Source organism: Mchenga conophoros, linkage group LG11, assembly GCF_057382185.1.
Source record: "Mchenga conophoros isolate Kocher_MC1m ecotype Shallow Benthic linkage group LG11, M_conophoros_male_GT1.1, whole genome shotgun sequence".
Lineage (NCBI taxonomy): Eukaryota > Metazoa > Chordata > Actinopteri > Cichliformes > Cichlidae > Mchenga > Mchenga conophoros.
In genome coordinates this window covers 24,823,499-24,849,082 of record NC_140536.1, presented here as the reverse complement: position 1 = coordinate 24,849,082, position 25,584 = coordinate 24,823,499, and the positions used below count along the sequence as shown (strand labels likewise).

At 40.1% G+C, this 25,584-nt stretch overlaps 1 protein-coding gene across 4 annotated transcripts; it reads right to left on the bottom strand.

Annotated features, from left to right (window-relative positions):
* Window positions 1–534: 534 nt before the first annotated feature.
* ptpn6 (protein tyrosine phosphatase non-receptor type 6) lies at window positions 535–24,322 on the bottom strand. 4 transcript variants are annotated; one of them, XM_085291755.1, is made up of 16 exons: window positions 18,684–19,234; window positions 18,292–18,366; window positions 16,740–16,862; window positions 15,156–15,350; window positions 11,716–11,899; window positions 10,379–10,495; window positions 9,972–10,100; window positions 8,487–8,583; window positions 8,294–8,373; window positions 8,019–8,165; window positions 5,884–6,015; window positions 5,621–5,775; window positions 2,975–3,042; window positions 2,691–2,842; window positions 2,328–2,392; window positions 535–841 (listed from the first exon to the last, which is right to left on the bottom strand). In XM_085291755.1, the coding sequence occupies exons 2-16, from the start codon at window positions 18,297–18,299 to the stop codon at window positions 745–747; spliced, it is 1,749 nt and encodes a 582-aa protein (XP_085147881.1). In that variant the 5' UTR covers window positions 18,300–18,366; window positions 18,684–19,234; the 3' UTR covers window positions 535–744. The 4 variants fall into 4 exon arrangements, with proteins under 4 accessions (XP_085147881.1, XP_085147884.1, XP_085147883.1 ...); XM_085291758.1 differs by having other exon boundaries at window positions 18,292–18,317; XM_085291757.1 differs by lacking the exon at window positions 18,684–19,234 and adding an exon at window positions 18,518–18,536.
* Between the last annotated feature and the right edge of the window lie 1,262 nt (window positions 24,323–25,584).

The following is a 25,584-nucleotide window of genomic DNA, read 5'->3' as shown; positions in this document are numbered from 1 at the left end:
CAAACAATAAGAAGGAAACTGAAACAAGCAAAGCCACTCTGACATTAAACTGAATTCAAAACAAAAATTAAAAACAAAACAAAAATAAAAACTAGAGTAGAAAATACAAATTCAATAACACCTGCTGTGGGCGAAACTTCCAGAGAGGCAGAAAAAGTCTGCTTAATGCCTCTAACTGAAAATGAATTTGATGAGTTTATAAATGGTCCAACCCAGAGAAGCTTTAGAAATTGAATAAATGCAAAATAAAATAAAAAATAAATAAAAACAAAAGAGAATTTTTATGGTTTCGTATAGTTTTGCTAAAACTGTGTGAGATTCATACTACTACTGCTCATGTTTCGCTAAAATTAAAACCTGACACCAGTTTTCTTTATGCAAACAGAAGTAAAGCGAAATTAAAAATGTTTTTCCCTCCTGAATGAAAACCAGTGCTGAATCCCTCCTGCTTGAACTGCAAACAGGGAGAAGCTCCCATCGGTGTTGCATGCCTTATAGCTTCTGATGTTTCATCTTGGAGAACAGACATAAATAAAGATGCAGCACAGAAAGTGTACACACAGCCCGCCTTTATTTTGAACAAACATCAGCCAAGCAATCATGTAGCATAGACGATGTCATCAAGTTATGCTGTTTTTCTGAACCTTCCTTTTATTTTGCGTAAGGCTTCAACAAATAGATTGCATTAACAAGGGTGTCTGCATAAATATAACATGACATACTTTGATAAAACCTCCCAGTCTTCTATCTCTTTTTCACGGAGCCACTCTTCTTGTCCGACTTTGACTTTTTCGCGTCTTTCTTTCCTTTTGACAGATTCTCGTAAACGTCCTCTTTGTTTCTGGAAAGAGACGAAGAGAAAGCTGATTAGTGATTTCATCCTAGCCGCCAAGACTGATTAAACACAGATCTGTGAGAAACGCATCAGAGAGAGTGGAGAGATTAATGAAGGTCACGCTGCATGAGAAACGTTTAAACAATCCATCACTCAAAGCTGCAGGCCATCTATTCAGCTCTCCAAGTGGGTCAAAGTTTACAGCGTTACAGTGAACCGGCCAATGTGTGTCTGCTTTCTCCTAATAATTAAGTTCATTAAAAGCCTCGTCCAGTATGAGCATCTCATAGTCCAGAGGTCACAACAGACAACAGGTAAACAATATGACTTCATTCATTCACACAGTGCAAAATGTAAAAAAAACATTTTTTACACTTTTTTACACCTACATCCATTAAAAGTCCTCTTTGCATTAAGTCATCATGATGGCTGAAAGCAGCTTTTAGCAGGATACTTGTGCTTCAAGCTCATAAAGCAGGATGTAGCAAATGTAGGATCCAGTGTTTTTGGAGTTTGACCAAGTGGCCAGTGCAGTAGAGCCAAAAAACTGCACTTTCTCAAACAGCCACTTGGGGCTGGTTTCTAAAGTGTTATGAGGGGCAAAAAGCTCAATGTGAGGCTTCAGAAGAGTGTCTGTGTCCATCTTTTATACACAACCTGTGTTTGACTAATAGTCAGATCAGCTGCTTTGATCTTTAATCGTTCCTTCTTAAACTTGTCTTTGGACTTAACGCTAAAGACCAAATCAGCTGAATTCTACTTTTATTTTCTCTTTACAGGTATTGAGGCGCGCTACTACATCTATGAATCATCTACGAAAAAACAAGATTGTGGAAAGTCTTTTATGGCTCCAGAGAGAGCTCTGAAACCGGCCTGAAAAAAACCCCAACAAATAAAAAGGTCAAAGGTCTACTGATGTCGACTGAAAACTAAACAAGTGTTTCTCTCATTAGTATTTTTACATTGCAGAGATTTTATCTCCATGAGGTTAGCACCTGTCCTTTTTTGCACTACCTACACAGGGAACTACACAATATTTAAATAATGAAATATTTGGGTCGAGCCCTGCCTATTTCTCGATTTCCTCTCTGTATCTTTTCTAACATAATAAAAAAAAAAAAAAGGCCAAAATTGCCACAAAAAATCTTTCAAAAGTAAAATTCTTTCTAATTTCCTCTTGTACTGATGTCCCTTTATTAAATTAAAATGAATCAATCTGTTTTTCTAAGAATATTTAAACACATAAATCAGATTTTAATTGGTTAATTAATTGGTTTAACTGGTTTAAACTAGAGTACGAACTACTCGCCGATAGCTCCCCACGTTAATGAAACAAGACTGTAAATCAGTTCTTCCTCCAGAAACTGCAGACATGAACCCGAAGACGGATCGTGTTTTTAAACAAAAATAGGGTGGCAGTGTGAGATTTAGAGGAACAACGTGAGTGCATTCGGGACACTCGATTCACAATCACACACACAGAGTCACTCACTTTGACACCACTCTGCCCGCTGGTTGGTGTTTGATTTGGAGATTTCCATACTCGGTCTCGGTTTCCTGAGGAAGAGAGAGGCAAAGACGTTTCACAAGTGACTGAGAAAGAATTAGTCAAACAGGGAGTGAGGTCACGTTGCTAGATCAGTCTGCGTGGTCGACTGTTTTCGCGTCTTTGGGTCAACGTTCATCTTTCATGAGGGACTCTGATAACTTATCATTCTGCTGGCATTGAACTGCTCCGCTGTAGTGTTTAAATCAATGATGAAATGAGCCAACACTCATTCACAGCCTCTTTTCTATGTTTCCCAATTTTAAACTATATTTGAGCCACAGTGACTAGATTCTCTGCTCCTCTCACCATTGAGGCGGAGTCTTTGGCCTTGGCGATCTGTATGTACTCAGCCACAGCCAGGTAGATGAATTTGTACTGGGCCTCAGTCTGCACCATACCGGAGCGCTGCTCTCGCACCATCTGAATGTATTTCGCAATGTCAATATCAATGTCCAGACCTGCAATGAAAGGGAAGTGAAAAAAAGGAAGGGGGTGAACGGAGGCACAGCAACAAAGAGTAAAACACGTCGAATGGTTTCATTTTTACTTGACTGATTTATCAAGAACATATTTCTTTACTGTATTGTTACCTAAAGTATCAATGGTCTCGATGATCATGTCAATTACCACGATTGTGCCCGTTCGACCAATACCAGCACTGCAAAAATCACAAAAGAAGCAAAGTTAATCTCACCCACGGAGACAAACAGGTCAGAAATTTGGACCAGAAAAGAAAGCACAAATGGATTAATGATGCAAAGTCCATTAAGTGTTCTAGTAAGCGGCGATACTGAACCAACATGTGCAACGGTAAGATCTCTTCTAAGTGCAATACAAACATCAATAACAATGTGCTTTGAGAAGTACTTACCAACTTCCCAATTTCTTAGTCTGTCACTTTCATGTTTCAGATCATCAAACAGATTTTATTATTAGACAAAGACAACCCAAGTAAACACAAAATGCTGTTTTATTAAGTGGAAAAAAGAGATCCAAACCACCAAGCCCCTTTGTGAAAAACTAGTTTTGCCACCTTTGGCAGCAAAAACTGCAATCAAGCATTTGCAATAACTGTCAATGATTATTTCAGATCGCTGTGGAGGAATTTTGCCCCACTCTTCTCTAGAGAATTGTTTTAATTCAGCCACAGTGGAAGAGGTTTGAGCATGAAACAGTTGTTTAGGTTATGCCAAAGCGTCTTAATCCGATTTAAGTTCAGATTTTAACAAGGCCACTCCAAAACTATTGTTCCTTTCTTGCTTTCTTTTGTTTTTGAGACACTGAGAGGTGGACTTGTTGGTGTGTTTCCAATATTTGTAGTGCTGCATAACCTGACAGCGACTGAGCTTTAGGACACAAACTGATGGCCGGACACACTCTGCTTCAGGATTTTCTGGTAGAGAGCAGAATTCATGGTTCCATCAATTGCAGCAAGTCATGCAGGTCCATCACACTATCAGTACCATGTTTGACTGCTGATATGATGTTCTTTATATTAGTTGCTGTGTAAGTTTGTAACAGGATTCAGCTTTTGTCTCAGTCTGTCCACAGAATATTTCTCCGATTACATTTTCACACAGGCAGCACTGACCTAGAGGCAGTTACACTCACAGCTCAGTGAGATGCCAACAGGCTCGCATTACTCAATCAATACTGGTGCTTACCATGTGCAACACGTGCAACATTTATCATCTAATATCTGGCTTACATACAGCAAAACCCAATGCAAAGCTAAAATTGGTCATAAATCAAAGTAATGCACACCATAATAGTAGTGAACGCTGGGAAGGGACTGGCATAAGAGGACTAAAATCAATGCAAATCTATTCAGTAGTTATTGAGACGTTTCTCCAAGAACCACAAATGTCAGCCTCATGATGCTGCAAGAGAAAAACTCATCTTGTCACAGCACCATTAATGCCAATTATAAACTTCCCGACAAAAACAGGGCACAGATAGCTCAGTAGGTAGAGTGGTCGCTCCATGATGGGAAGGTCAGGGGCTTGAATCCACTTAACAGCTACCCTGAGGTACCCCTGAGCAAGGCGTCGTCCCTACACATTGCTCCCTGGGTGCTAGATTGGTGGCAGCCTGCTGCTTCACTGAGTGAATGGATTAAATGCAGAGAGAAATTTGTCCCCACAGGGATCAATAAAGTATACATTATTATTATGTTGTTTCTGAATCACTAGTCACAAATCTATATTTATTTCTCTCTAAAGAAAAAATACACATGCAACCATTTGTGAATATTTTTTAAGCCATTTTGTTTTTGCAGAGCCTCATGAGAATCATACAATTTTGATCCTGTTACTGGATTACTATATCCAGTGATCTGAACAAATGGCTCATTTGTGACTCATCCACGGCCCTGTGCAGGGGAAAGTGCACAGGATTTTACAACTAAACTTACACTTTTACTAGTTTGAAATATGTAAAACTACAAAAAAACAAACAAACAAGTTGTTTCAAAAAAAAAAGAAGAAAGGCCAGGATGAAGCTTTAAAACAAAATTAAAATCAAGTGTTAAAATCATTTGTTATTAATTATTAATCAGAAAAATATTTTCTAAATCAATAGGTTTGTCTAGGAAATGTCAGAAATGTGGACTTGATGCTATATTATTAGCTGATGAGATAGGCACTCCCAAATAACCAATCTGAGAGTAGGAGAGATTTTAAAAAATTAATTTAAAGTCTTTACTTGTTTTCATTTGAAAATATTCTATATTTATACATTATCAGGCAAAAATCTAAGTGAAGGAAACATCATGCTGTTGCATGCAGAGTCCTGTGTTGGGTAAAGTATTAAAATCTTCATACTTCATTTTTTAAACATGTCTGTATCGTTCAAAAATGCTAACACGGGGATCACATAATCACTTGACCGACATCCAAAATCTCTTTAAGGAAGCACAAGCAGCCTCAGCATCTTTTAAATCACACTGGGAAAATTCCAGTAGGATAAACTGTCAGTAAACTTGAAGCCTTTTGTTTAGTTACTACTAATCTTAATCCAGAAAATGTGCTTGTTTTAATCTTAAACCTCTAAGTATTATCACCTAATTAAGGATTATGAAACCCAGCACTTTGCAAAAAAAAAGAAAAGAAACAGTGTTGCTTTGATATGTCTACTGTATTTAAAATGCAGATGTTTTCCACATCACTTGTTTAAAGTAGAAAGGATTTGAGAAGTGAAATATTCAGTGAAGAGTGTGGGTTGCAGCTGTTAGGTACCTGCAGTGGACGATCATGGGACCGGCGTTAGGAAATTCAGCCTGTTTAGAGTTCACTTGAGTGAGGAAGCCGAGGACACCGCCTGATTCCTGAGGGACGCCGTGATCTGGCCAGCTGAGGTACTGGTAGTGCCACACTTTGCGAACATGTTTTGGCTAAGAATGGGGGGGGGGGGAACAAGAAAGGTCAAAACCTGGAGAAATCATTAGGTGTGCAGAGATGAGGAACCACAGTGAGGTGAGAGTTTGGTGTTTGTAGGTCACCTGGTCCAGGGGTGCGATCTCCAGGACTCGGATTTTATAATCACCAGCTTCCCTCTCTAGCTCGCAGCTCACCACGTAGCGGCCCACCTCCTTAGTTGAGTGGAGCTCAGGCCAGTATGGAACGCATTTATTCTGCACAAAAATGAAAAATAACTTCACCTTAAGCGTCACTTCAAAATCAACTAACATCTCAGGCTTTTTAAAAATCATGGTTGTCTTTCCAATTATAGTAATTTTTTTTTTCTGTGCTTCCACTTTTAACTTAAAAGCCATGCAGACAACTATTTAAAGTAGTTTCGCGCTGATCATTGTTTACCAGTCTTCTCTCGAAGGACAAACGAGGGTTACTTTAAGAGGGAAGTAGTCAGATGACGCATGCTTTTGAAGTGTTTTCACACATGAGCATAAATGGACCGTGTCGGGAGACGCAGGTCAGGGTGATGTATGAAGGTGGCTTTTCTCACACATAGCACACAACAGGAAATTGTTGGCTTCAGCCACTTTCTCACGCCCAAGATTTTTTTTTGGGGGGGGGGGTAAGGGATAAAACATGGCGACCAATCACACTGTGAATTCACTCAGTAGGTTAAAGGCTTAAGATCAGGGCAGCATGGTAAGTGTGAAAACCACTTACAAATGTTGGATTTAAGTTGTTAGTCAGTTGTCTAGCACCTAACATGCACACAGCAGCTAATATGTGAGAGCTGGATAATCAGTGTATTTTACATCAAAAGCCACATACACATAATGTTAAGTGGCACAGACCAATGAAACTATTACCTCATACTATTAAAAATACCCTCCAAATTTGTCTCTTTTCTTTCAGCTTAATGATACACAATAATTAATTACTTGTAAATAATTGTTTGTTTTAGCTAATTACTTTGGGACATGATAGGCACAGCTAAAAGTCCAAAATTTCTCCTTCTTTATAATTTTCACATTACAATCACACTGAACTGTCTGGCCGCTCATTTCCAGCTCTTGGGCCTTATGTTTGACACCTCTACTATAGATCATCAGTTTTACAGGTTCCAGCCAACAACACGCAACAGGTGTGAAACACAAACAAGAATCAGCACACTATAAAAAACTGAAATAAATGTATTAGAGTATAATTAAATGTCTACCAGTCACTTTATTAGGTATATCTGTTCAAACACCTGTAACCCCAAATGCTTTGACCTGATAGGAAGGCAACAGATAAACCTCATAAAAACCTCATTACAACGCAGGCATGAAGAAGGGCATCTCTGAATCTGTAACATGTTGAACTTTGAAACAGATGGGCTACAGCAGCAGAAGACCACACTGAGTGTTGCTTCTGTCAACTAAGATCAGGAAATTGAGGCTATGATTCACACACGCTCACCAAAATTAGACTGGAAGGCTGGAAAAACTTTGTTTGGTCTGATGAGTCTTAATTTTCTGCTGCATCATTTGGATTGTAGGGTCAGAATTTGATGTAAAAAACAAAAAAACAAAACACGAATCCATGGATCCATCCTGCGTTTTCATCATCAATTCAGACTGATTGGTGGTATAACTGTGTGGGGGACATTTTCTTGTCACACTTTCGCCCCCTTAGTACCAATTCAGCATTCAGCACAAGCTACCTGAGTATTGCTACTGAACATGTCCATCCCTTGACCAGAGTGCAGTGTTCTCAAACTAGTTTCCTAAGATGACAGTAAGCTCTCGGTACTCCAATGGCCTCCACAGTGCTCCGCGTAGAGCACATTTGGGATACAGTGGGACAGGAGATTCACATAATGCAGACAAATCTGCAGCAACTGTGTGATGCTTTCATGCCAATGTGGATCAAAATGTCTGAGGATCTAGCACCAATCTATGAAATGAAGACTTAAGGCCATTTTGAAGGCAAAACCCGATGCTCAAATTAAGCGTTTAAGGATGTCCTGATCAGCTCACAAATTCATTCAAAAAGCACAAAAAAAACCACCTCAAAACAAAAATGTAAAAGTCCCTAATCTGCTTTTATTTTATTATATTAATTATTCTGATACTTTTCGATAGATTGGTAACATGTCCAGGGTGTACCCTGCCTCCAGCCCAACTGTGACCCTGTATTGGATAAGTGGAAAAAAAGGATGCATGGATGTTGCTATACTGACCCGTCCTTTCTCGACCTCTCTTGTTGTCATCACGATCACGCTGGTCCTCTCTTGCCATACCATCTGCCAGAAATCATTAACTGTTGTTGCTAGACACCCCTGAGTGGCAATGTAAACTTTCTGATCTTCGGATTCCTGCAGTTTGTTCTGCAAACACAGAGCGAATCAATGCACACTCGGAACCAAGAAAGACTTCAAAGCAACAAATATCACAGTTTTCTTCTGTGTCTTTGTCACGCTGTGTTTCTATGAGCTCAGTGGCTTTGGATTCTTACTTTCACATAGTTGCCGTTGATGTAATCTGAACCCACAACATTGGGATCACTGTCCTCCAAGATGACCCTGGTGTCATTGACTTGTGAGAGGAAAAAAGTGGAAAGAAGTTCATTGAGAAACAGTGGGAAAGTTAGCTCTGTGTTGATTTCTTTAATTCAGAGAATAATAATGATAAAATAAAAATGCGCTCACATGGAAGTATGTTCTTGTATCTGTTTTTGCTCTTGTTTTCAGGTCTTTGGCCCTCATCTCTGCTCTTTTTCACCTTTGCCTCCAACTTTTGAAGAGCCTGGCAGGAGAGAGGATGACAGCGTGATGCCTGCTGTGACCTGTGCAGTATGCTCCATATACAAACCAACGCATGTTACAGTTTTATACTAACACGAAATGATAACAACAGCTGTTTTCACAGAAAAATGAGGTCAGCAGAAGGCCTGAACATGTCCTTCCTCACATGTAGCATACAAAAGGACATGTTAATCTAGCCTAGGCTACACCCACTTTGTCAATAATAACCCATTAACTCATGTCCTGTACTGCAGTCCTGGACATGAGTTCATAAATGTATCTACAGGAATTAATGTTTGTCCATTTTTACATTTTTTTTGGATGACCCTTCCTCCCCAAAAGACACAAATCCATCTACGTATGGTGATCTTTATGCACCATCAGTCACATGACTGACATGGGCTGCTTACTAGAGTGACAGCATGCTACAAACAAATGTCTTTTTCCTTGCACAGACAGAAAAGGATTACTTGGAATGGGAATAGTTTTCTTTTCTTTTCCTTTAGTTTCCCATGCGTACTTTGTCACTGGCCTCTTGCATGTTTATTACATTCTTAGTCATTTAAAAATGACTAAGGTTTTTCATACTACACCAATGTAATTAAGTCGTGGCTAAACAATTAACTGACAAAGGTTTCTGTTTTTTCACTATCTAACATAAAAAGTTTTGGGTTTCTAGTGAATTCACAATTAAAAACACGAAAATAGAACATTTTCTGTGAATTAACAAAAAAGTTCTGTTTTATAACTACAGGGACAGTCTGGACATGAGCTACTGCTTTTACACATTCATTTTATCATGTTCAAAAAATTAAATATACTGCTGAAACTGCAATGTTAAAATACCTCATGGATCAAAGTGGGCCGTGTGCGGTCCACGATGATTTCACCACTATAGGAGAAACTTGAAGGATAAGTTTAGTTCTCCAGAAAATCCTTTGAACTGATTTTTCGATTAAAATGTTCTTTTGTAAAAGAATTTCTGACTCTGGTTTTGGAAATTAGTTTACAATCTTTCCATTAAGTATTTACATTTTAATGAAATAATGAAATAAAGCCACGAGGGTTTAAATTTACTAATATTCTTTACCTGGTTTGACAAGTAAATCAACAGAAGTTCAAAATGAATCGATGAAAAGAAAAGAAACACTTAAATGTTCTGCTTGTGTGGTGATCAAAGCTGCAAATGAAGCTTTGAATGCCCCATATTTAGTGTATTCTCCAACCACAAGATGGTAGCATACTGCCTGTACAGTTGTTTAGGCCCCACAAGGAAGTAAAATACCAAAGCCTGATGGCAATTTCTGTTGGTTTATAAAATGCTGATGTGTGGTCTATTTTATGCTAATGCTTTGTGTGAAACAGCAATAAGTTTGGATTAAATCTTACGTCGAATTCCTCCCAGAAGCCCGCCTTGCTCTTCTCTCCCTCGCCATCCTGCTGCTTCTGTGTGGTCTGGTCCAGCTGTTTCACTCTGCTGTCAATATCTGCTGCGTTCACTCTAGTGGAGTAATACGGCTGAGGGAGGGAAGGAAAATTTTATATTAGAGATTAAAGGAAATAAGAAGCCAATGAGCGCGTTACACATCGTCATAATTAAGACAAACGCAAACAAGTGAGTAATGTTTCCTATCTGTGGGCTGTGCTGCTCGTCTTTTAAAATAATTTACAAAGAAGACATCCTGCCCTCGTTTTATAAGATTCAAACATGGTTTCATGTGACATTTACCTCAGACATCACTCACACTTTTAGAGTTTCTGGTCTATTGACATAATTTGTCTATAGTTTATCTCACCTGTTTGAGGTAAACCCAGTTTCCAGAGATCTCCTCAATGCCTTTGCGTTTGTAGTGCTCCACCAAGTCTGTCAGCGTGTCAAACATGTCTGAGCCTCCGATGGTATACCTGTCACTCTGCACACACCAATCATGTCAACGACAACAACAACAAAAAAAGTTTCAAAGACGGCCAAGTGAAAACCCACAATTAAAGACAAAGCAAAATTGGAGTTCAGTCAGACAACCCGAGCTTAAAATGTTTAGAGTTTAACATCTAGGCTCCAAACTCTTTCATATTTCAAATATGACACATAAAGTTATGTGTCATAAGTATAACACATAAATTGGGAAGTGATGAGTAGATATTGCCCCGAAACCTGCAGGTGGATCCTGGGGCAGTGTTTGACATGTCAAAGGGAGACATGGGAAATTCTGCAGAAATTCTGTGAATAGGTCACCAAATTGAGATGGCCTGTATGGTACAAGACGGTATAAGAGTGTAGAATAGGTGTGTATTAAGGAGCATACACGATTCAATCCAAAGTAAATAAGAAAGGTTTTGGTACAAAAGAGCTGTCAGAGAGCATCCCTCTGTGACATGCACATGCAAACAATATTCAAAGCATGTCTACAAAAATGCGTCAATGCTAGACTGCCCAAAATTCTCAGTTTTACAGTTGCTACAAAGCCGATTTCCTCAGGCAGCGAGCAACCTTCTGCAGCAGCCGACGATTCAGAGCAGTGTGGCCGGCAAACTCGCCTGATCTCTGCCACGTGCTTGTGAAAAGCCCCTTTGTGACCCCACCACTAATCTTATATTAATCTTGTTAACCCCAGCAGTGCACAAAACATGTAACCAATTTAAATGCAGGCCGAGGAGTGTTTTCTGTGAGGTGTGCCGTGGTTAAAAATAACATGCAAAGGCCCTGATAGTGACCAATGGCGGAAAGACACAATCTATGAAAATGAGTCGGCCATGTGAGACGTTTTTGTGAGTATCATTGGCAGTTGTTTGCTGTGGCTGTGTAAACAAAGACTGATATCAGGATAAGGTTGGGTTTCATCTGTTTGTCTATTTCCACTAAAACATGACACTGCTTTTTTTTTTTTTTTATTTCATCAGTAGCTGAAGTATGAGAAAAAAGTCTTTTATTACATAAGAAGGGGAAATGAGACCTAAAACCTTTTTTCAACGTGAGTTGCACATATACGGGAATGTCCCTCAGTATTTTTGTGATGGGACGCAGTTTCAAGGTCTCTTGTTTCTGTACGTTTACACTAAGACAGTGATAAAGAAAAACAATACCCTGGTTTCATGCATTCGTATTTGCCACTGAAACATGCATGGCACCCACCTGGCACATTATCTTTATGTGCGAGACCCTCTTTCCTCCGCTTTTGCTGATCTCGTCCGTCAGAACAGAGAGGACAAAGTCTCCAGGTTTGGACAGCGACTCTCTGACCAGGAAGGTCCCTGGCTCGTCTTTCACAGAGAGCAGCTTCTCGGCGTTGGACCCTGACAGGTGACCGTGGTACCACCTGAGACACATGCACACTTGTTTAATATTAAAATGGCAACTTGTGTCTCCTGCAGATTTTTGGCTTGTGAGCACTGCAAGATAACTTTGACATTTTAGACACAAAAATAAAAAACAAAAAAAACCTCCTTCTTACTGCTTTCTACACGTGAGCTAAGAACCGGTAGCGCCATGGGTGCTGCATTAAAGGCATTCAAGCCTGAGCGGTTGTCAGAGAGACACTGATGTGGTTCACTGGGCTGTTATGCGTACCGTACAGTAAAATAGAAATAGAAAGCCACAACAGAATCGGGAGAATTAGAGGAGTTATAAACAGCGAGAGAAAATACACAGATGTTGCCGTTATAGAGCAGGTCAAGTGTATTTTTATGTCCAACACTTACTTCGTGTGTGTGTGTGTGTGTGTGTGTGTGTGTGTGTGTGTGTGTGTGTGTGTGTGTGTGTGTGTGTGTGTGTGTCAGTGCATGCTCAGTCAGGCTGGGCTGTGACTTAATTTTAGGCACAGTTCTCGATTTCTTCGTCTAAACTTCCTGCATTGCGGTCGGAAAATTTCTGATGACAGATTTCGTGGCTGAAGAGGACAAAGTATTTATAGACTCCCCCCGGTTTATCATCCACAGATAAGTACGCTTTGTTTTTTTTTTCTTCTTTTTTTGTGTGTTGCAAGTAGTTTTTGCATGCTTTTAATAATTCCCTTCTTTCTTTTTTTCAAGATTTACTTCTTTGCCAAATCACACAGCATGCTTTTACAAAGAAAAATAAATAGAGACTGCACCTGGTGATTTTTATTTAAGGCAGTGTGCAAGAAAAACAGCAAAGACAGAAAAAAAGAGGTCGTTTTGGCTCCGTTTTACAGACGCTGTGCAGCAGAAAACAGCAGCTGTGCGTGTGAGTGGTCAAAATTTTTTTTAGCACAGTTTAAATATGCATGTGTTGTGTGAGGTTGAACATGATAATTGTCCTCAGAGCACTTTTGTCCTTTTTCTAGGAAGCGTTAAGCTTCTAGGTAAATAGGAACTCTCATATAAAGAGGACTGCATCACAATGCAACCTGGTGAGGTAACTGTGCTCTGCAAAGAGCCGAGAGAGAGTTCGGGTTAGATGAGGAAGATAGCAAGTGAGTGAGCAAGAACATGATGGAGTGTGCAATAGAGGAAGGCAAAGCAGGGTCTGGCCATTGCTTTCAAAAGTGTCAAAACTTAAAGTTTCCAACCGCAGCAACAAAAGGGAAGTTAGACAACCGACAGAGAGAGAAGGACGGGGAGGGAGGGGGGGCACAGGGTAGAGCATCTAGTTTGGGTGAAACACACCATAATACACACATACAGAAAGCAGTGTCCTCCTTGAGTCATAAAAGGAGTCAAAGTGTACAACTTTACCACTACAAGTTGGACATTAACCCACTTTAAGCAGCCTAGAGTCGCACAATGTTTCCAGCTTGGAGGAATATACCGTCAATTAGCCGCCACCTCTAGCAGCAATGTCATAGCGTTCAAAAGCCTGCGCATATAAGCTCTAAGAATATATATATGCAAGCTTTCTGATGTTGTTTTTGTCAAACAATACATAGATTAAGATTTGGATGTGTATAGCAGAAGGGCAGATTGTCCTTTGATGTGAACGCAGACAAAGACGTTAGAAAATCTGTATCATCTGTGGCTATATTTAGCAGACACGTCAGACATCAGCAAGAATGAAATAACGGAAAAAAAGTGTTTTAGGAAGCAGCATGATAACTGCTACAAACTCTGCTACGCGACTAAAATTCCTGCATTTGAAAACACATTTTTAGGTTAAATTTAAAAGCGGTCGTTTTAGTGAAGAACTACTCCTGTTACAGCAATGACTGCAATGCTGATTTGTAACCAAACCACTCAAAACTCAAGCGTTAAAAGGCAGGCTCTTCCTTATGCAGCTTCTCGTAACAAGATCCTCTCCAAACGGTTCGAAATGATATCCTCTATGAGTTCATTCCATCCTAAATAAAAATAAAAATCTTTATTTACATAAACTGTTTCAAATTATTCGTTAATATTTCTCTCAAAAAAATGGCTTTCGTGGACGATAATTGCTGGTTATTTTTTCCACATTCACTTACTTAAACTGCTCTGTTCTGGGAACAAAGATAAACAATGCTTCCGGCACTGCTGCGTAAAGTACTGACAGAATCTCTCGGATACATGGGTGCAAAGGTTAAAAATAAATCTACGCTATCAGAAGAGTCAAAGTCTGATATCACTGCATATTTAAATTCATGCCAGATATTGATTTCCCTTCTTTTTTTTTCTCTCTTTTTTTTTGGCACCTCTGATTAAAAATAGAAGTAATTTTAGAGGGAATTCTGGTTGACTTTGATCTATTTCTATTAAGAGGAAAAAATAAAACCAGTGTTGCAATAATCTATTTATATGCAACAAACACACCACCTGAATGTTTGATCATCACTGTGCGTGTGATGCATGTCCGGAGCTGGGTTAAAAGTGTTTTTAAATACTTCTGGAGGAAGTAAAATGTTAAGCCGAACTAAAAATCTGAGCTCAAGAGAAGCCCTAGGAGATGATGTTTTTGGAGTCGATCATGGGTGAATACCCCACTTAAAACAGTGTCATGCAGCATTTAAACCAAAACACGCAGAATATTTGATCATATGTCAGGATTATGGATTATGAATAATCAGGGAGGAAGGATGAGGTAAAATTTTTTGAGTCTTCTTAGTTTTTTGGGGCCCAAAGCCATATCCGATTGTTTTGAGGGAGCTACATTTTTTATATGTAACCTGTGGGGGTTTCTCTGAAGAAATACTTGAATTGCAAATAAAGTTTCCACCTGGAAAAGAATACATGCTGCTCGTATGTAATCCACAAGCTGCGGCAGGGGAGACTGGCGTAGGAATAAAGTCTCGACAGCTCGACAGCGTGGGCACTTGTTTTTACTGACTCATACGGTAAAAGAAAAGTTGCTATTACATATACATTTTTTTTAAAATTGGCCACAGATCAAAAGTGTTTCCCACAGAGGAAAAGATTAAAGCCGAAAGAAATATTGAAACAACAAATGATGCCTGTTATCCCAACTACAGAGGAAATATACCTGGTCACAGTTGACTATATTTGACTCAACCGCCTAACTAACCACTGTTTTAACTTAACCCGAAAGTGTAGGTGGAGCCAGCGCAGAGAGGCCGGTGACTGTGGGCCACATTAACCGGCTGGGGCTTGAACAGTGAACACAGAGCTGAGACGTAATGATGCACACACCTCTCTGTGGTGGGGTCGGAGCAGTTAAGGGGATATTTGAGCTCGATAACGGTGCCGTCCTTGTCCTGCAGGATGCCGTTCTCTGCCGTGTAGTAATCCACCAGCTCTGACAGCGTGGCAAACTTCTCACCGCCATATAAGTCATAGTAGTCTCCTGTATTTTGGATGCGGATGTGGGTCACCAGCTCACCCACCCTGAGAAGATAAGGCCACACCAACTAACCGTCAGTGTTTTCCTGGCATAAAACTTCCTGTTGACAGTGTGTAATAAAAATTGACCTGCACAACAAATATCTGTCAAAAAAAAAAAAAAGATCAAGGGCGCTCGGCCCACAAATTACTCAACCACAATCTCACAGAGCATTTCACAGATTCTGCAGCCAACAGTGCTGTATAGTACCTGTGTGTGTGTCAGTGCATGCTCAGTCAGGCTGGGCTGTGACTTCACTTTAACACATGGTGTATATATTTTGTATTCTCTGGTTGCCTGAGTAGTAAAGACTTTTCTAGATATATTGTGTTTCCTGTTATCACTTTGGACCAGGAATCTTGCCAAAGTCTTTTTCTTTTTGCATTTAACAAGACTTTGGCTTCAAGAAATAAATACCCTTTAACATCGACTGAATTTAGGCTTGGGACAAAATTTTAAACTGTTATCTTGGCACTGGAGCAACTGGATGTTACCGTTTCGTGTCTATTCAGTGTAAAGGCTCCAATCTGCAAGACGTGTCTAAGATGGAAAAAGAAACCTGTGTAACTAAAATGTGTTTTTAAAATATCCTCCGATGGTGGTTAATGGGTTTAATGTACTTTGACCTGGTAAATGAGAGGAGCTGTGGTTTTGATCACCAACCTTCAACCCAAAAAAGACAAAAGCGCCAAAAGTGTTTTTTTTTAACGTGTAAAAACTGGACGATGGTTTCTGGAATATAAAAAAGCTACAATTTATTCCATCTTTTTGTCTCTTAAACAACAGATTTTACCCCTCGGATCATCAGTGAACAGATGTTTTATGTCATTTCAGCTTTCAGGATTATGAAACTGACCTACATGGTAGCTTTACTTTAAGACCTGCTTATAGGAAATGACCACTGACACACTGCAAAAGCATCTACAGAAATATTGTCTTTGGAAAAAGTTCTGACATGTGACCTTCACAAGTGTGAGTGTATCACACTTCTACTGCACAGTCACAACATAAGCCAACACTGTGAAACAAGGTTTTGCTACTCAGGATGATTATTTCAGGTATCAGATATATTTATCTGTACTATTTTAACAGGAATAAAATGGTAATTTACAATTCACAGTTTGACTTTGTCACGATCACAAAGTGTGGCGGGTGCTTTCATTTACACCTGCAGTACATGGAGTCCTCAAATATTCAGCATCTCTTTTTGTATTTAAAAAGAAAAAGACAAAAAATAGAGAAATACTTTATATTGTAGGAATTTAGGGATTTAAAGAAGCTGGGAATGCAGGAATCCAATTTTTGCGCTGGGGGTATCTTGAGATGAATCATGCACATCAAGCACGAGCTTTAAAATTCACAAAATCAAACAAAGATTTTGGGTGCTCTATTACCTTACAGACAGGGAGAAATCGCCAACATTTTTCTTACTGGGCCGAGCCAAAAAGCTGCCATGAATGCCTCGAGTCTTGAGTATCTCCTCGGCCTGCAGGCCTGTGATATCTCTGTGGAACCATCTGCATAGACATAAATATAGTGTGTAAAACATAGAAATGCACTCAATGCGAAGCCGCCACAAAAGACTTTACGAGATTAATGTCGTATGCATATTAACACGCAAGTAACTGTGCACAGGATCGCCGCGAGTATAAGGTAAACTGATTAAAAAACACACACAAAAAAAACGCAAAATAGCTGCACATCCTCACAGAAACTTTGAGGCTGATCTCACCGGTCTACAAAAAGAAAAAGAAAAACTTAGTTCAGCCTTTCGAACACCAATTTTAGCACATCTCTGATCTAATTGCTGCAAACTTCTGTTACTATTTTTAGATATTTTTAGATTATGCCAATTTTACAGTTAATATGTTATGGTTCACAGTCAAAACGGCAGTTTTTGCTGTGCATGCATATTAATCACGTTTACAGACTTTAATCTTGATCAGAAAATGCAAAATTACTTTTTCCGCTCATTCTCGTTATCATTTACTATTAAACAGGACATAATGACATCTGTTTAAACGTTTCAATAAGGCATTTCAGAATGGAATAAAACAGCAGCAGAAATATTGATACTATGCAGCACATCTGTCCAAATATAACCCACAAATCCACAAACTCTCCGGACCAAAACGGTGTTTGTCATTTGTTTGCTTTAAAGGTGTGATACACGTTGGCTAACACTCTGTGGCTAACCACAAAAAAAATTCAACAGACCTAACGTTGCTTTTTAAAGATTTTATGCACATTAGATTAAAAATGCTTTTTTTAAAAAAAAAAACAGCAAGAACATTTTGAATGTCGCTGCATCAGGAAAAGTCACCTCACCAGCTCACTGCAAGAGCATGGCACAAAAACGGGCCCCAGAAATGTTGGAGAATCCTAACTTTGGGTTTTTCGCGACAAATACGGTGAACTAGAATTAGTCAAGTTTGAATACATCACTGTCAAAAGGGTAGGGTGTATTCAAGGTTCATAAAACTACACTCACAGATAATTAAAAAAAACCCAACTTGTTTTAAATGATTACATTTTCCATTTTAATCAAGGAAATCTTTAACTTTGGGATGCCAAAAGTGATCTTTATATGGGAATGGGTTGAAAAGGAGAACATCTGTAATACTGTTACCAATACACACTAGTGGCAGCTCATGCAAAGGGAACGTGATACAGAACCACTAAAGAAGGCAAGTGTTGAGGCTAACAGGTGTTTTACTCAAAGCTCTGAACTTAAACATCATCTATGACACATTTTTTTAGAACAAACAGACAAGACAAGGCAACCACATGATAGGGGAAGAGAGCAGGACGAGTCGGCAGCTGGAGAACGACACAGGAGGAAGAATGGAAAGAGAGAAGTTGTCTTTACGGCTCGCACAAAACACAAAGAACACGACCAGAGCTGGCTAACAGAGTACTACAGTGTCCAGCGGGGGACTGACTCACCGAACCATGTTGTCTCGTCAACGTTTCTGGGACCAAAGAGAAGAAGAGCGATTGGTGAGCAGGAGCCGCTTGTACCTGTGTCACATGTGTAAACTCAGAAGTATACGTTTCTTCTTTTTTTCAAATCACTAATCTAAGACAAAAACCAGCCTTCCTCACTTCACGGTCGCTAAAACTGAAATTAAGTCTGGTTCATTCGTGTGCGTTTACTCTTTAACTTACTTACTCGACTTCAGACACCGACATTTCCCATCTAATGTTAACCTCTGCATAAGGCCACATTCACAAAACAACCATCAGCCCATGCCATTCTCCTCCATCTACTCTTGCCTCCACCCTCTTCCTACATCCTACCCCCCTCAGTCTCAGTAGGAAAACAGGTAAACACTTACTCTCCTCGGCTTCCTCGGCAAACAAGTGACACTCAACAAGACGTACAGACTGTATACGTCTGCCTCTCCTCCTCTCTGTCGATCTCTCTCGCGCTCCTCTTCCTTCCTTTTTACGTCTCCTTTCACAAAATAGTGAAAGCAAGACAGGAACCAAAATAGCTGACAGGCCGGAATTCCTCCACCAGATAGAGACTTTTTTAGACGACAACCACAACAGCAACCAAAAAAAAACAACTTGTTACATTTGACAACGGTGTCGTTTTAAGCTATGAACATGTGCCCTCTGGCGCTCCATCGCTTAGTTTTCTGTGCAGACCTCGACAAAAACGGCAGCAGGCGAGATTCAAACGGTTCCATTCGGCAGCGAATCACAAGCCAGAGCGACACACCAGTAATTCCAGCTCAGTTACAGGAATAAAACATCCACCAAATAGGCAGTTTGAGCTTCTCGTGCCAGCGTGAACAAGCCCGCACTTTGTCTCTCACTAAGCATTTGCAAAGCTTTTCCCCTCTGCCTGCCCACCTGTCTGCAACCACTGTTGACTGTTTGTGCTTTACTTCCAGGTGTGTATATAACACACAAAGGTCAGAGTCACAGATCGCTTCCTCATTCACAGTTTAACCTTCCCCCCTCGGTGTGCAGAAATGTTTATACATAACTGTGTGTGTGTGTGTGTGTGTGCGCACATGTGCTGCTTTCAGCTGCAAGCGTGAGCGCCTTTCATTATCAGACTACAGAGGCAGAAGCACCAAACCCGAAGCTGAAAACTGGCATTAGGCAAATAATTTAATGCCACATCTTTGCTCCATAATTTTCAAGGAGAGGCCAGGTTTCTTGCAATGCAACACAGACACACATAAGAAATGTCTGGCTACTCTGCAAACACATGAAAAAAAAATGTTAAAGAACCACAGATAATCTGAATCTAACTTGCATGTCATATTTACCTATAACAGGCTTGAGAAGGCAAATTTGAATTCAAAATATTTAATTCCTTTTCCCAAGAATATATACCCATGGGCCATGCTGAAGTGTGAAATCAATTCTAACGGTCTTAATTTAAGATCGTTACAGATAAATTTGCAAAGCTGACAGTGAAGCTGTGCTTAAACTCTGGGTGAAAAAAAAAAGTTAAGACAAAGTGGAAGAAACTGCAACATATAGTTCACCTCACCCCCCCTATAGACACACACACACACTCTCTCTGTCTTGCGCACACACACACACACACACACACACACACACACACAGAGCCCTGCAGGTGCTGCTGGTCGTGGTTAACACAAGCTATTGCAGTTTGCATTATTCTGCGCTGAGGTTCTCATGTTTAACAGTTGAAGCTGGCTTCCCCATCTAACATCACAAAGCTTCAGTTCTCAGGCTGGGGGACACAGGCAGAAATGTGCACACACACTTTGTCTTTGTACCGCCTCAGAGTGACAACAAGGATGTTTCCCAGATTTGGTCAGTCTGCTGAGTGTTGCAATGCATCGGTATGTTGCAATGCATCAAACTGTTTCTGTTTAGAGGAATTTACAGTACACGCACTTCTGCTCTGTTCATTAAAGGCCTGAAGAGCGAAGATAATATTAGTGATTGGTGACAGAAATTGTTATTTTAGCCTCACAATCACAACTTCTTTGTTTCTAAATGTGAAGAGTTGTTCCTCTCTGTTTTTGTATGTTTCAAACTAAATGCCACCGCTTTGATTGGGGAACAGTCAGGCAGCATTTAGGCTGCATTTCCTACCAATTATTGCTTTGAGCTTTTGCCTTTAGTGCTGCTTTAATTCTTAGTGGCTTAGACTCAACAAGGTTCTGGAAAAATTCCTCAGAGATTTTGGTCCATATTGATCTGACAGCATCACACAGTTGCTGCAGCTTTGTCAGCTGCTCACCCATGATGTGAACCTCTCGTTCCAACACATCCCAAAGGTGCTCTATTGGATTGAGACATGGTGACTGTGGAGGCCATTTGAGTACAGAAAACTCATTGCCACGCTCAAGAAACCAGTTGTGAGCTTTGTGACATGGCACATTATCCTGCTGGAAGCCGACATCAGAAGACGGGCACACTGGTCATAAAGGTCAGCAACAACACTCAGGTAAGCTATGCTGTTCATGCTCACTTGGTATTAAGGGTCCAAAGTGTGCCAAGAATCATCCCTCACATCTTTACACCACAACAGCCACTTTAAATGTTGATACAAAGCACGATGGATCCATGCTATTGTGCTGTTTACACCCAATTCTGACGATATCATCTGAATTTTGCAGCAGACTCATCGCATGAGGCGACATTTTTCTAATATTTCATTGTCATTAACAGTGCATTTAGGTGTAAACTGTGTGAGCAGCACCTGGTTGTAAAGGCCAGAATGCAGTTTTCAAAGTTTCCAAAGCGAACTTTGGTAGATGATGCTTGGTCAATGTGTTGTAGATATGGATGAAAGGTTTCTCATCAGTACCAAGAAAAGCAACACTTTTTAAGCCTCAACAACACAAAGCAGATGGAAAATATCAGCAGGTACTGAAAAGGCTCAGAAAAGAAAAAAGAGAAAAAAAGAGAGAGAAAAAAATTTCATTGTCTGGTTTTTGTGACCCCATGTAAATCATAGCCTCAGTGTCCTGTTCTTAGTTGACAGGAGTGGGAACTGGGTGTGGCCTTCTGCTGCTGTAGCCTATCTGCTTCAAGGTTCAGCATGTTGTGCATTCAGAGATGCTGTTCTGTGGCTGTAATGAGTGGTTATTTGAGCTACTGTTTCTTTTCTGTGAGCTCAAAGCAGTCTGTCCATTCTCTTCTGAACTCTGACATTAACAAGGCTCCACAGAGACGGTTGTGTGGGAAAATCGCAGTTTCTAAAACACTCAGACCAGCCCTCCTGATACCAATAACCAAACCATGTTCAAAGTCAATTAAATCATCTTTCTTCCTCGTTCTGATGCTCAGTTTGAACTTTAGCAGGTCATCTTCACCACATCTACATATAAACCTAATAAACTGAGCTGCTGCATTAAGAATTAATTAGACAGGTTAAGAAAGTGTCTGGTGAGTGTATGCGTAGACCTTTTAATTTCCATATGCGTGTTACCTGATTTACTAAAAAAAAAGTACTTAAAAAAAAGGAAAAGAAAATAGGCAAATCCCAATTGGACATCTTCAGATATTTTCCAAGATTTATGAACCAATGTTTATTTTCTATAGGCATTTATTACCCTTTATCTAACCAGGAAGTGATACTCTTGAAATAAAGAATCTCTTTTGTGAGAGTGTCATGCATCCATACAGGCAGGTTAAGGCAGGTTTTTCAATGTAAAGTAGAGAAAACCTGCACGACTATGGTAGAAAATGCAAACTCCATACAGAAGTAATGAAAGCACAAGTGACAGGTAATGGACTAAAGTGAGCAAATGCTTGAATACATTCGATCTGCATTCAGAACTACACTGAATTATGACCCACATTCTCTTCAGCCAAGTCCAGAAGCCTGAGTTCAGTTATAAAGCTACCACACAACATTTAAATCTTGCAACTACAATTCAAGACCCGTTAAATACTCAAGATATTTCTCATATACTCTAACCTTTGCAGATCTGCTTTCAGGTACAATGCACCACAAAGACTGAAGGAAATCCAAACTGTCCTAAAACTACAGACTTTCACTCTCCTCGGGGATCTTGGAGCTTTATTACCTGTTTTTTTTGTTTGTTTTTTTTGTTCCTCCTGCTCATAATTTCCTGCTGTGTTTACAGTCAAAGAGTCAAACCTTAGATACTGATCTGTATGTGAAGGTTTACGGTACACATCAGCTTTTAGATGTCCCCCACTGATGGAAATCTCAGTAATAAGAAGGCTAACCTGCCACTTTTCATATCCTCCCTGGTGAATTTGATGTCGGTCCACCGAGTTAATGTGATCCGTGAATTAAGGTTTGACTCTCATCATCCAATGGAGCATAAACTGAGTGCCATCAGGACGCTACAACACAGAGCGAACACCATCCCCACAGACGCAGCGGCCAGGGAAGCAGAAGAACATCACATCAAGGAGGCCCTGAGTAAATGTGGTTATCCCAGCTGGACATTTGTCAAAGCTGGGAAGGCGCCTAAAGAAAGCTTCAGCCGATTCAGGAGAGAAGGACAACCGCCGCCTAAGCAAAAACCTGCAGTTATCCCGTATGTGTCAGGAGTATCGGATCAGTTGAGACTCTGTCTCTGTGGCTTTTAAACCTCAAAACACGCTGCGCCAAAAACTGGTCCACCCCAAGGATCAAACAGAGTAACATAGTGTACGCTGTTAAGTGCCGGGAGGATTGCAGGATTTATACATCGGGGAAACCAAACAACCTCAGTGGTCTAATCAGCGGGTGTTGATCAATGGTCACGAGAATTTGCATAATTACGATGAAGGAACTGACCACCCGGCCCATTGTTCCTTCACTGGGCTGGTTTCAGTCATTATGCAAATGAACTGTTTATAAAATGCAGTCAGCTGAGACTGAAGAAGTCACTTGGATGAGTGACAAAACGTTTCTTCCACTGAAAAACGCTACGTGAGATGAACAGAATCAACTTATGGAGTGCCACTGTGATATTTTTAATCATAAATATGCCACCTGCCATTAATTTGTCGACTTCTCCGACAGCTTTTTGTAGTTTTCATAGGACCATGCCCCTTTGCACTGCTTCCAAGCACTTTGCTTTCTATTGTGTGCCTTTCTCTTGTTTTGTGTGTGTGTGTATATATATATATATATATATATATCTTCTGTTTGCCATTTATTCCTAATTTATTTATTTTTTTACTATTTGTTTTTGCACCCGCGAGATGGCGTGGAGCACCTATAATTTCGTTGTACATGTACAGTAATAGTAAAGAGCTAATCTATCTATCGACCAATGTGGCAATTTTTTAAACATTGTAATCTCTGACTTTACTGTAACTTTTCACTTATAATTATCACATTTTACTATTCTATTGTGAACTAGCAAGTCTGTTTACGCAAATACTGTTTACGCAATTTATGTACTGTTTCCGCAAATACTCATAAAAATGATGAAAAACTATAATTAATTACATTAGGACAGCTCAGAATATCTGTCATGGATTAGGGGACCCGTATAGCTATAATAACCACAAATAAAGCCATTAAAAAAGCATTCTTGTATAATTTTTTTTTTTTAAAGTCAGTAATTTTATCTGTTAACTCTGCTTGGTCGTTTGAGGGTTAAACATATCCTCCAAAGTCTTCAAAGAGACAAAAGAACAGACAAAGCATAAAAAGTAAAGTAGCAGCAGTAGAAACAGGCAACAACGAAGCTCAATGACAAAAAAAAAAGTATTGCAAAGCAGCAGCAGAAAAAGAAATATTTGTCACATATGCACAAGAAACTTACCCACAAGACATTATGTGGACTCTCCTCTTTGCACTAAGCCTAGATTAGTCTGTACGAGGAAGTGATGGTGGGGTAAATCCCGAAGTCAATATTCCTCCGTCTCGGATCAGAGTAAAACTCACAGAAAGCATCAGGTTACTTTAACATTCTGCTCATGAATTTTGAGCGCAAGTTAAATCCCCTTTTCCTTACACCCAGTCAGGCTCAAGTTTAGCCTTCCTCTCTGGCTCACTCTCTTTCATGATAAGATATCAGGCTTCATTACCGGCCCAGTAACCCTCCCGCCCTGTAATTTACTCCAATTTTCTTAATTAGGATTCTATCTGTGGGAGAAAATGTGCCTGTTCCTGTCCCTTCTTCTTTGCTCTTCCTCTAACAAACTCTTCCATATACAAATTCTCTCGGGTTTTTCCGCCTCGCTGCATTTGCTTCCATGTAAATTCCAATTTGTCTTTCCAGGTTTGCATGCAAATTATGGCATGCTTTGTGTGCGAGAACAGTATCAGGCTGTTCTGAACGTGTACTTTTTTGTGCATGCAAGCGTGAGAAAAACCTGCCTTAATGGAAGTTTTTAACGCCCCTTTATAAAAAAAAAACAAAAAAATGGTGTCATGTATTGATATGGCTATGTCTTAAGGTGATGACCTTTGAACCGGATGTTGTTGTCCGAAGGAAGCCCCGTTAAGTGGCTAGTTGTAAGATGGACAGTGTTCAATAAAGCAACATAAAGACCGTGCTTTATGTCCTGATTCAATTCAGAGTGCTCTGCCTAATTTAGTAATAAGGTGAGCATACAACAATGGCGACGAGGACGACACGGACCTGGATTTGTTTTTGTGAAAAGTAGACCCAGCGGCGGCACGGTGTTAGCGAAAAAAAAAACTTGTGGGCTAACATGGAAAAGTCGGGTATTCAACCGTTCGCCTGCTACACGGATCCAGCTACGCTCGGACCGAGATGGACGCGCTGGTTAACATCCTTCGAGTTGTTTGCTGATGGGAAAGGTCTTATTTTGACGGATGATGCTACAGACGCGATCAGACAGCGGAGACGCGCTCTTCTACTGCACATGGCCGGACAGGACGTGCAGGACGTCTTCTCCACTCTACCACAGACGGGAGAGGCGAAGGACAGCGCTGCGGTGACTGCGCTCAACACTTACTTTGTTCCTCAAGTGAATGCAGCATACGCACGCCAAACTTTCCACAAATTGTCCCAAACACCAGGTGAGACTGTGCAACAATTTTGTACACGTTTGAGGCGAGCTGCAAAAGACTGTGACTTTCAAGCTGACAATGATAACCAGATACGGGACGCTATCCTGAGTAAATGCACTTCTGAATATGTACGGAGAAAGCTGCTTGAGGAGGGTCCAGGCTTAACTCTTCTTATTGTATTCTAATTTTTGCCTCATAACTTTTGCACTGTCCACTTCCTGCTGTGACAAAACAAATTTCCCACGTGTGGGACTAATAAAGGTTATCTTATCTTAACTCTAAATCGC

Coding starts and splice junctions, on each gene's coding strand:
- ptpn6 (XM_085291754.1), bottom strand. Junction 10,496..11,715: donor ACATAAAGATAATGTGCCAG/GTGGGTGCCATG, acceptor TGGTGTGTGCAG/AGTGACAGGTATACCATCGG. Junction 8,584..9,971: donor GCTTCTGGGAGGAATTCGAC/GTAAGATTTAAT, acceptor CTCTCCTGCCAG/GCTCTTCAAAAGTTGGAGGC.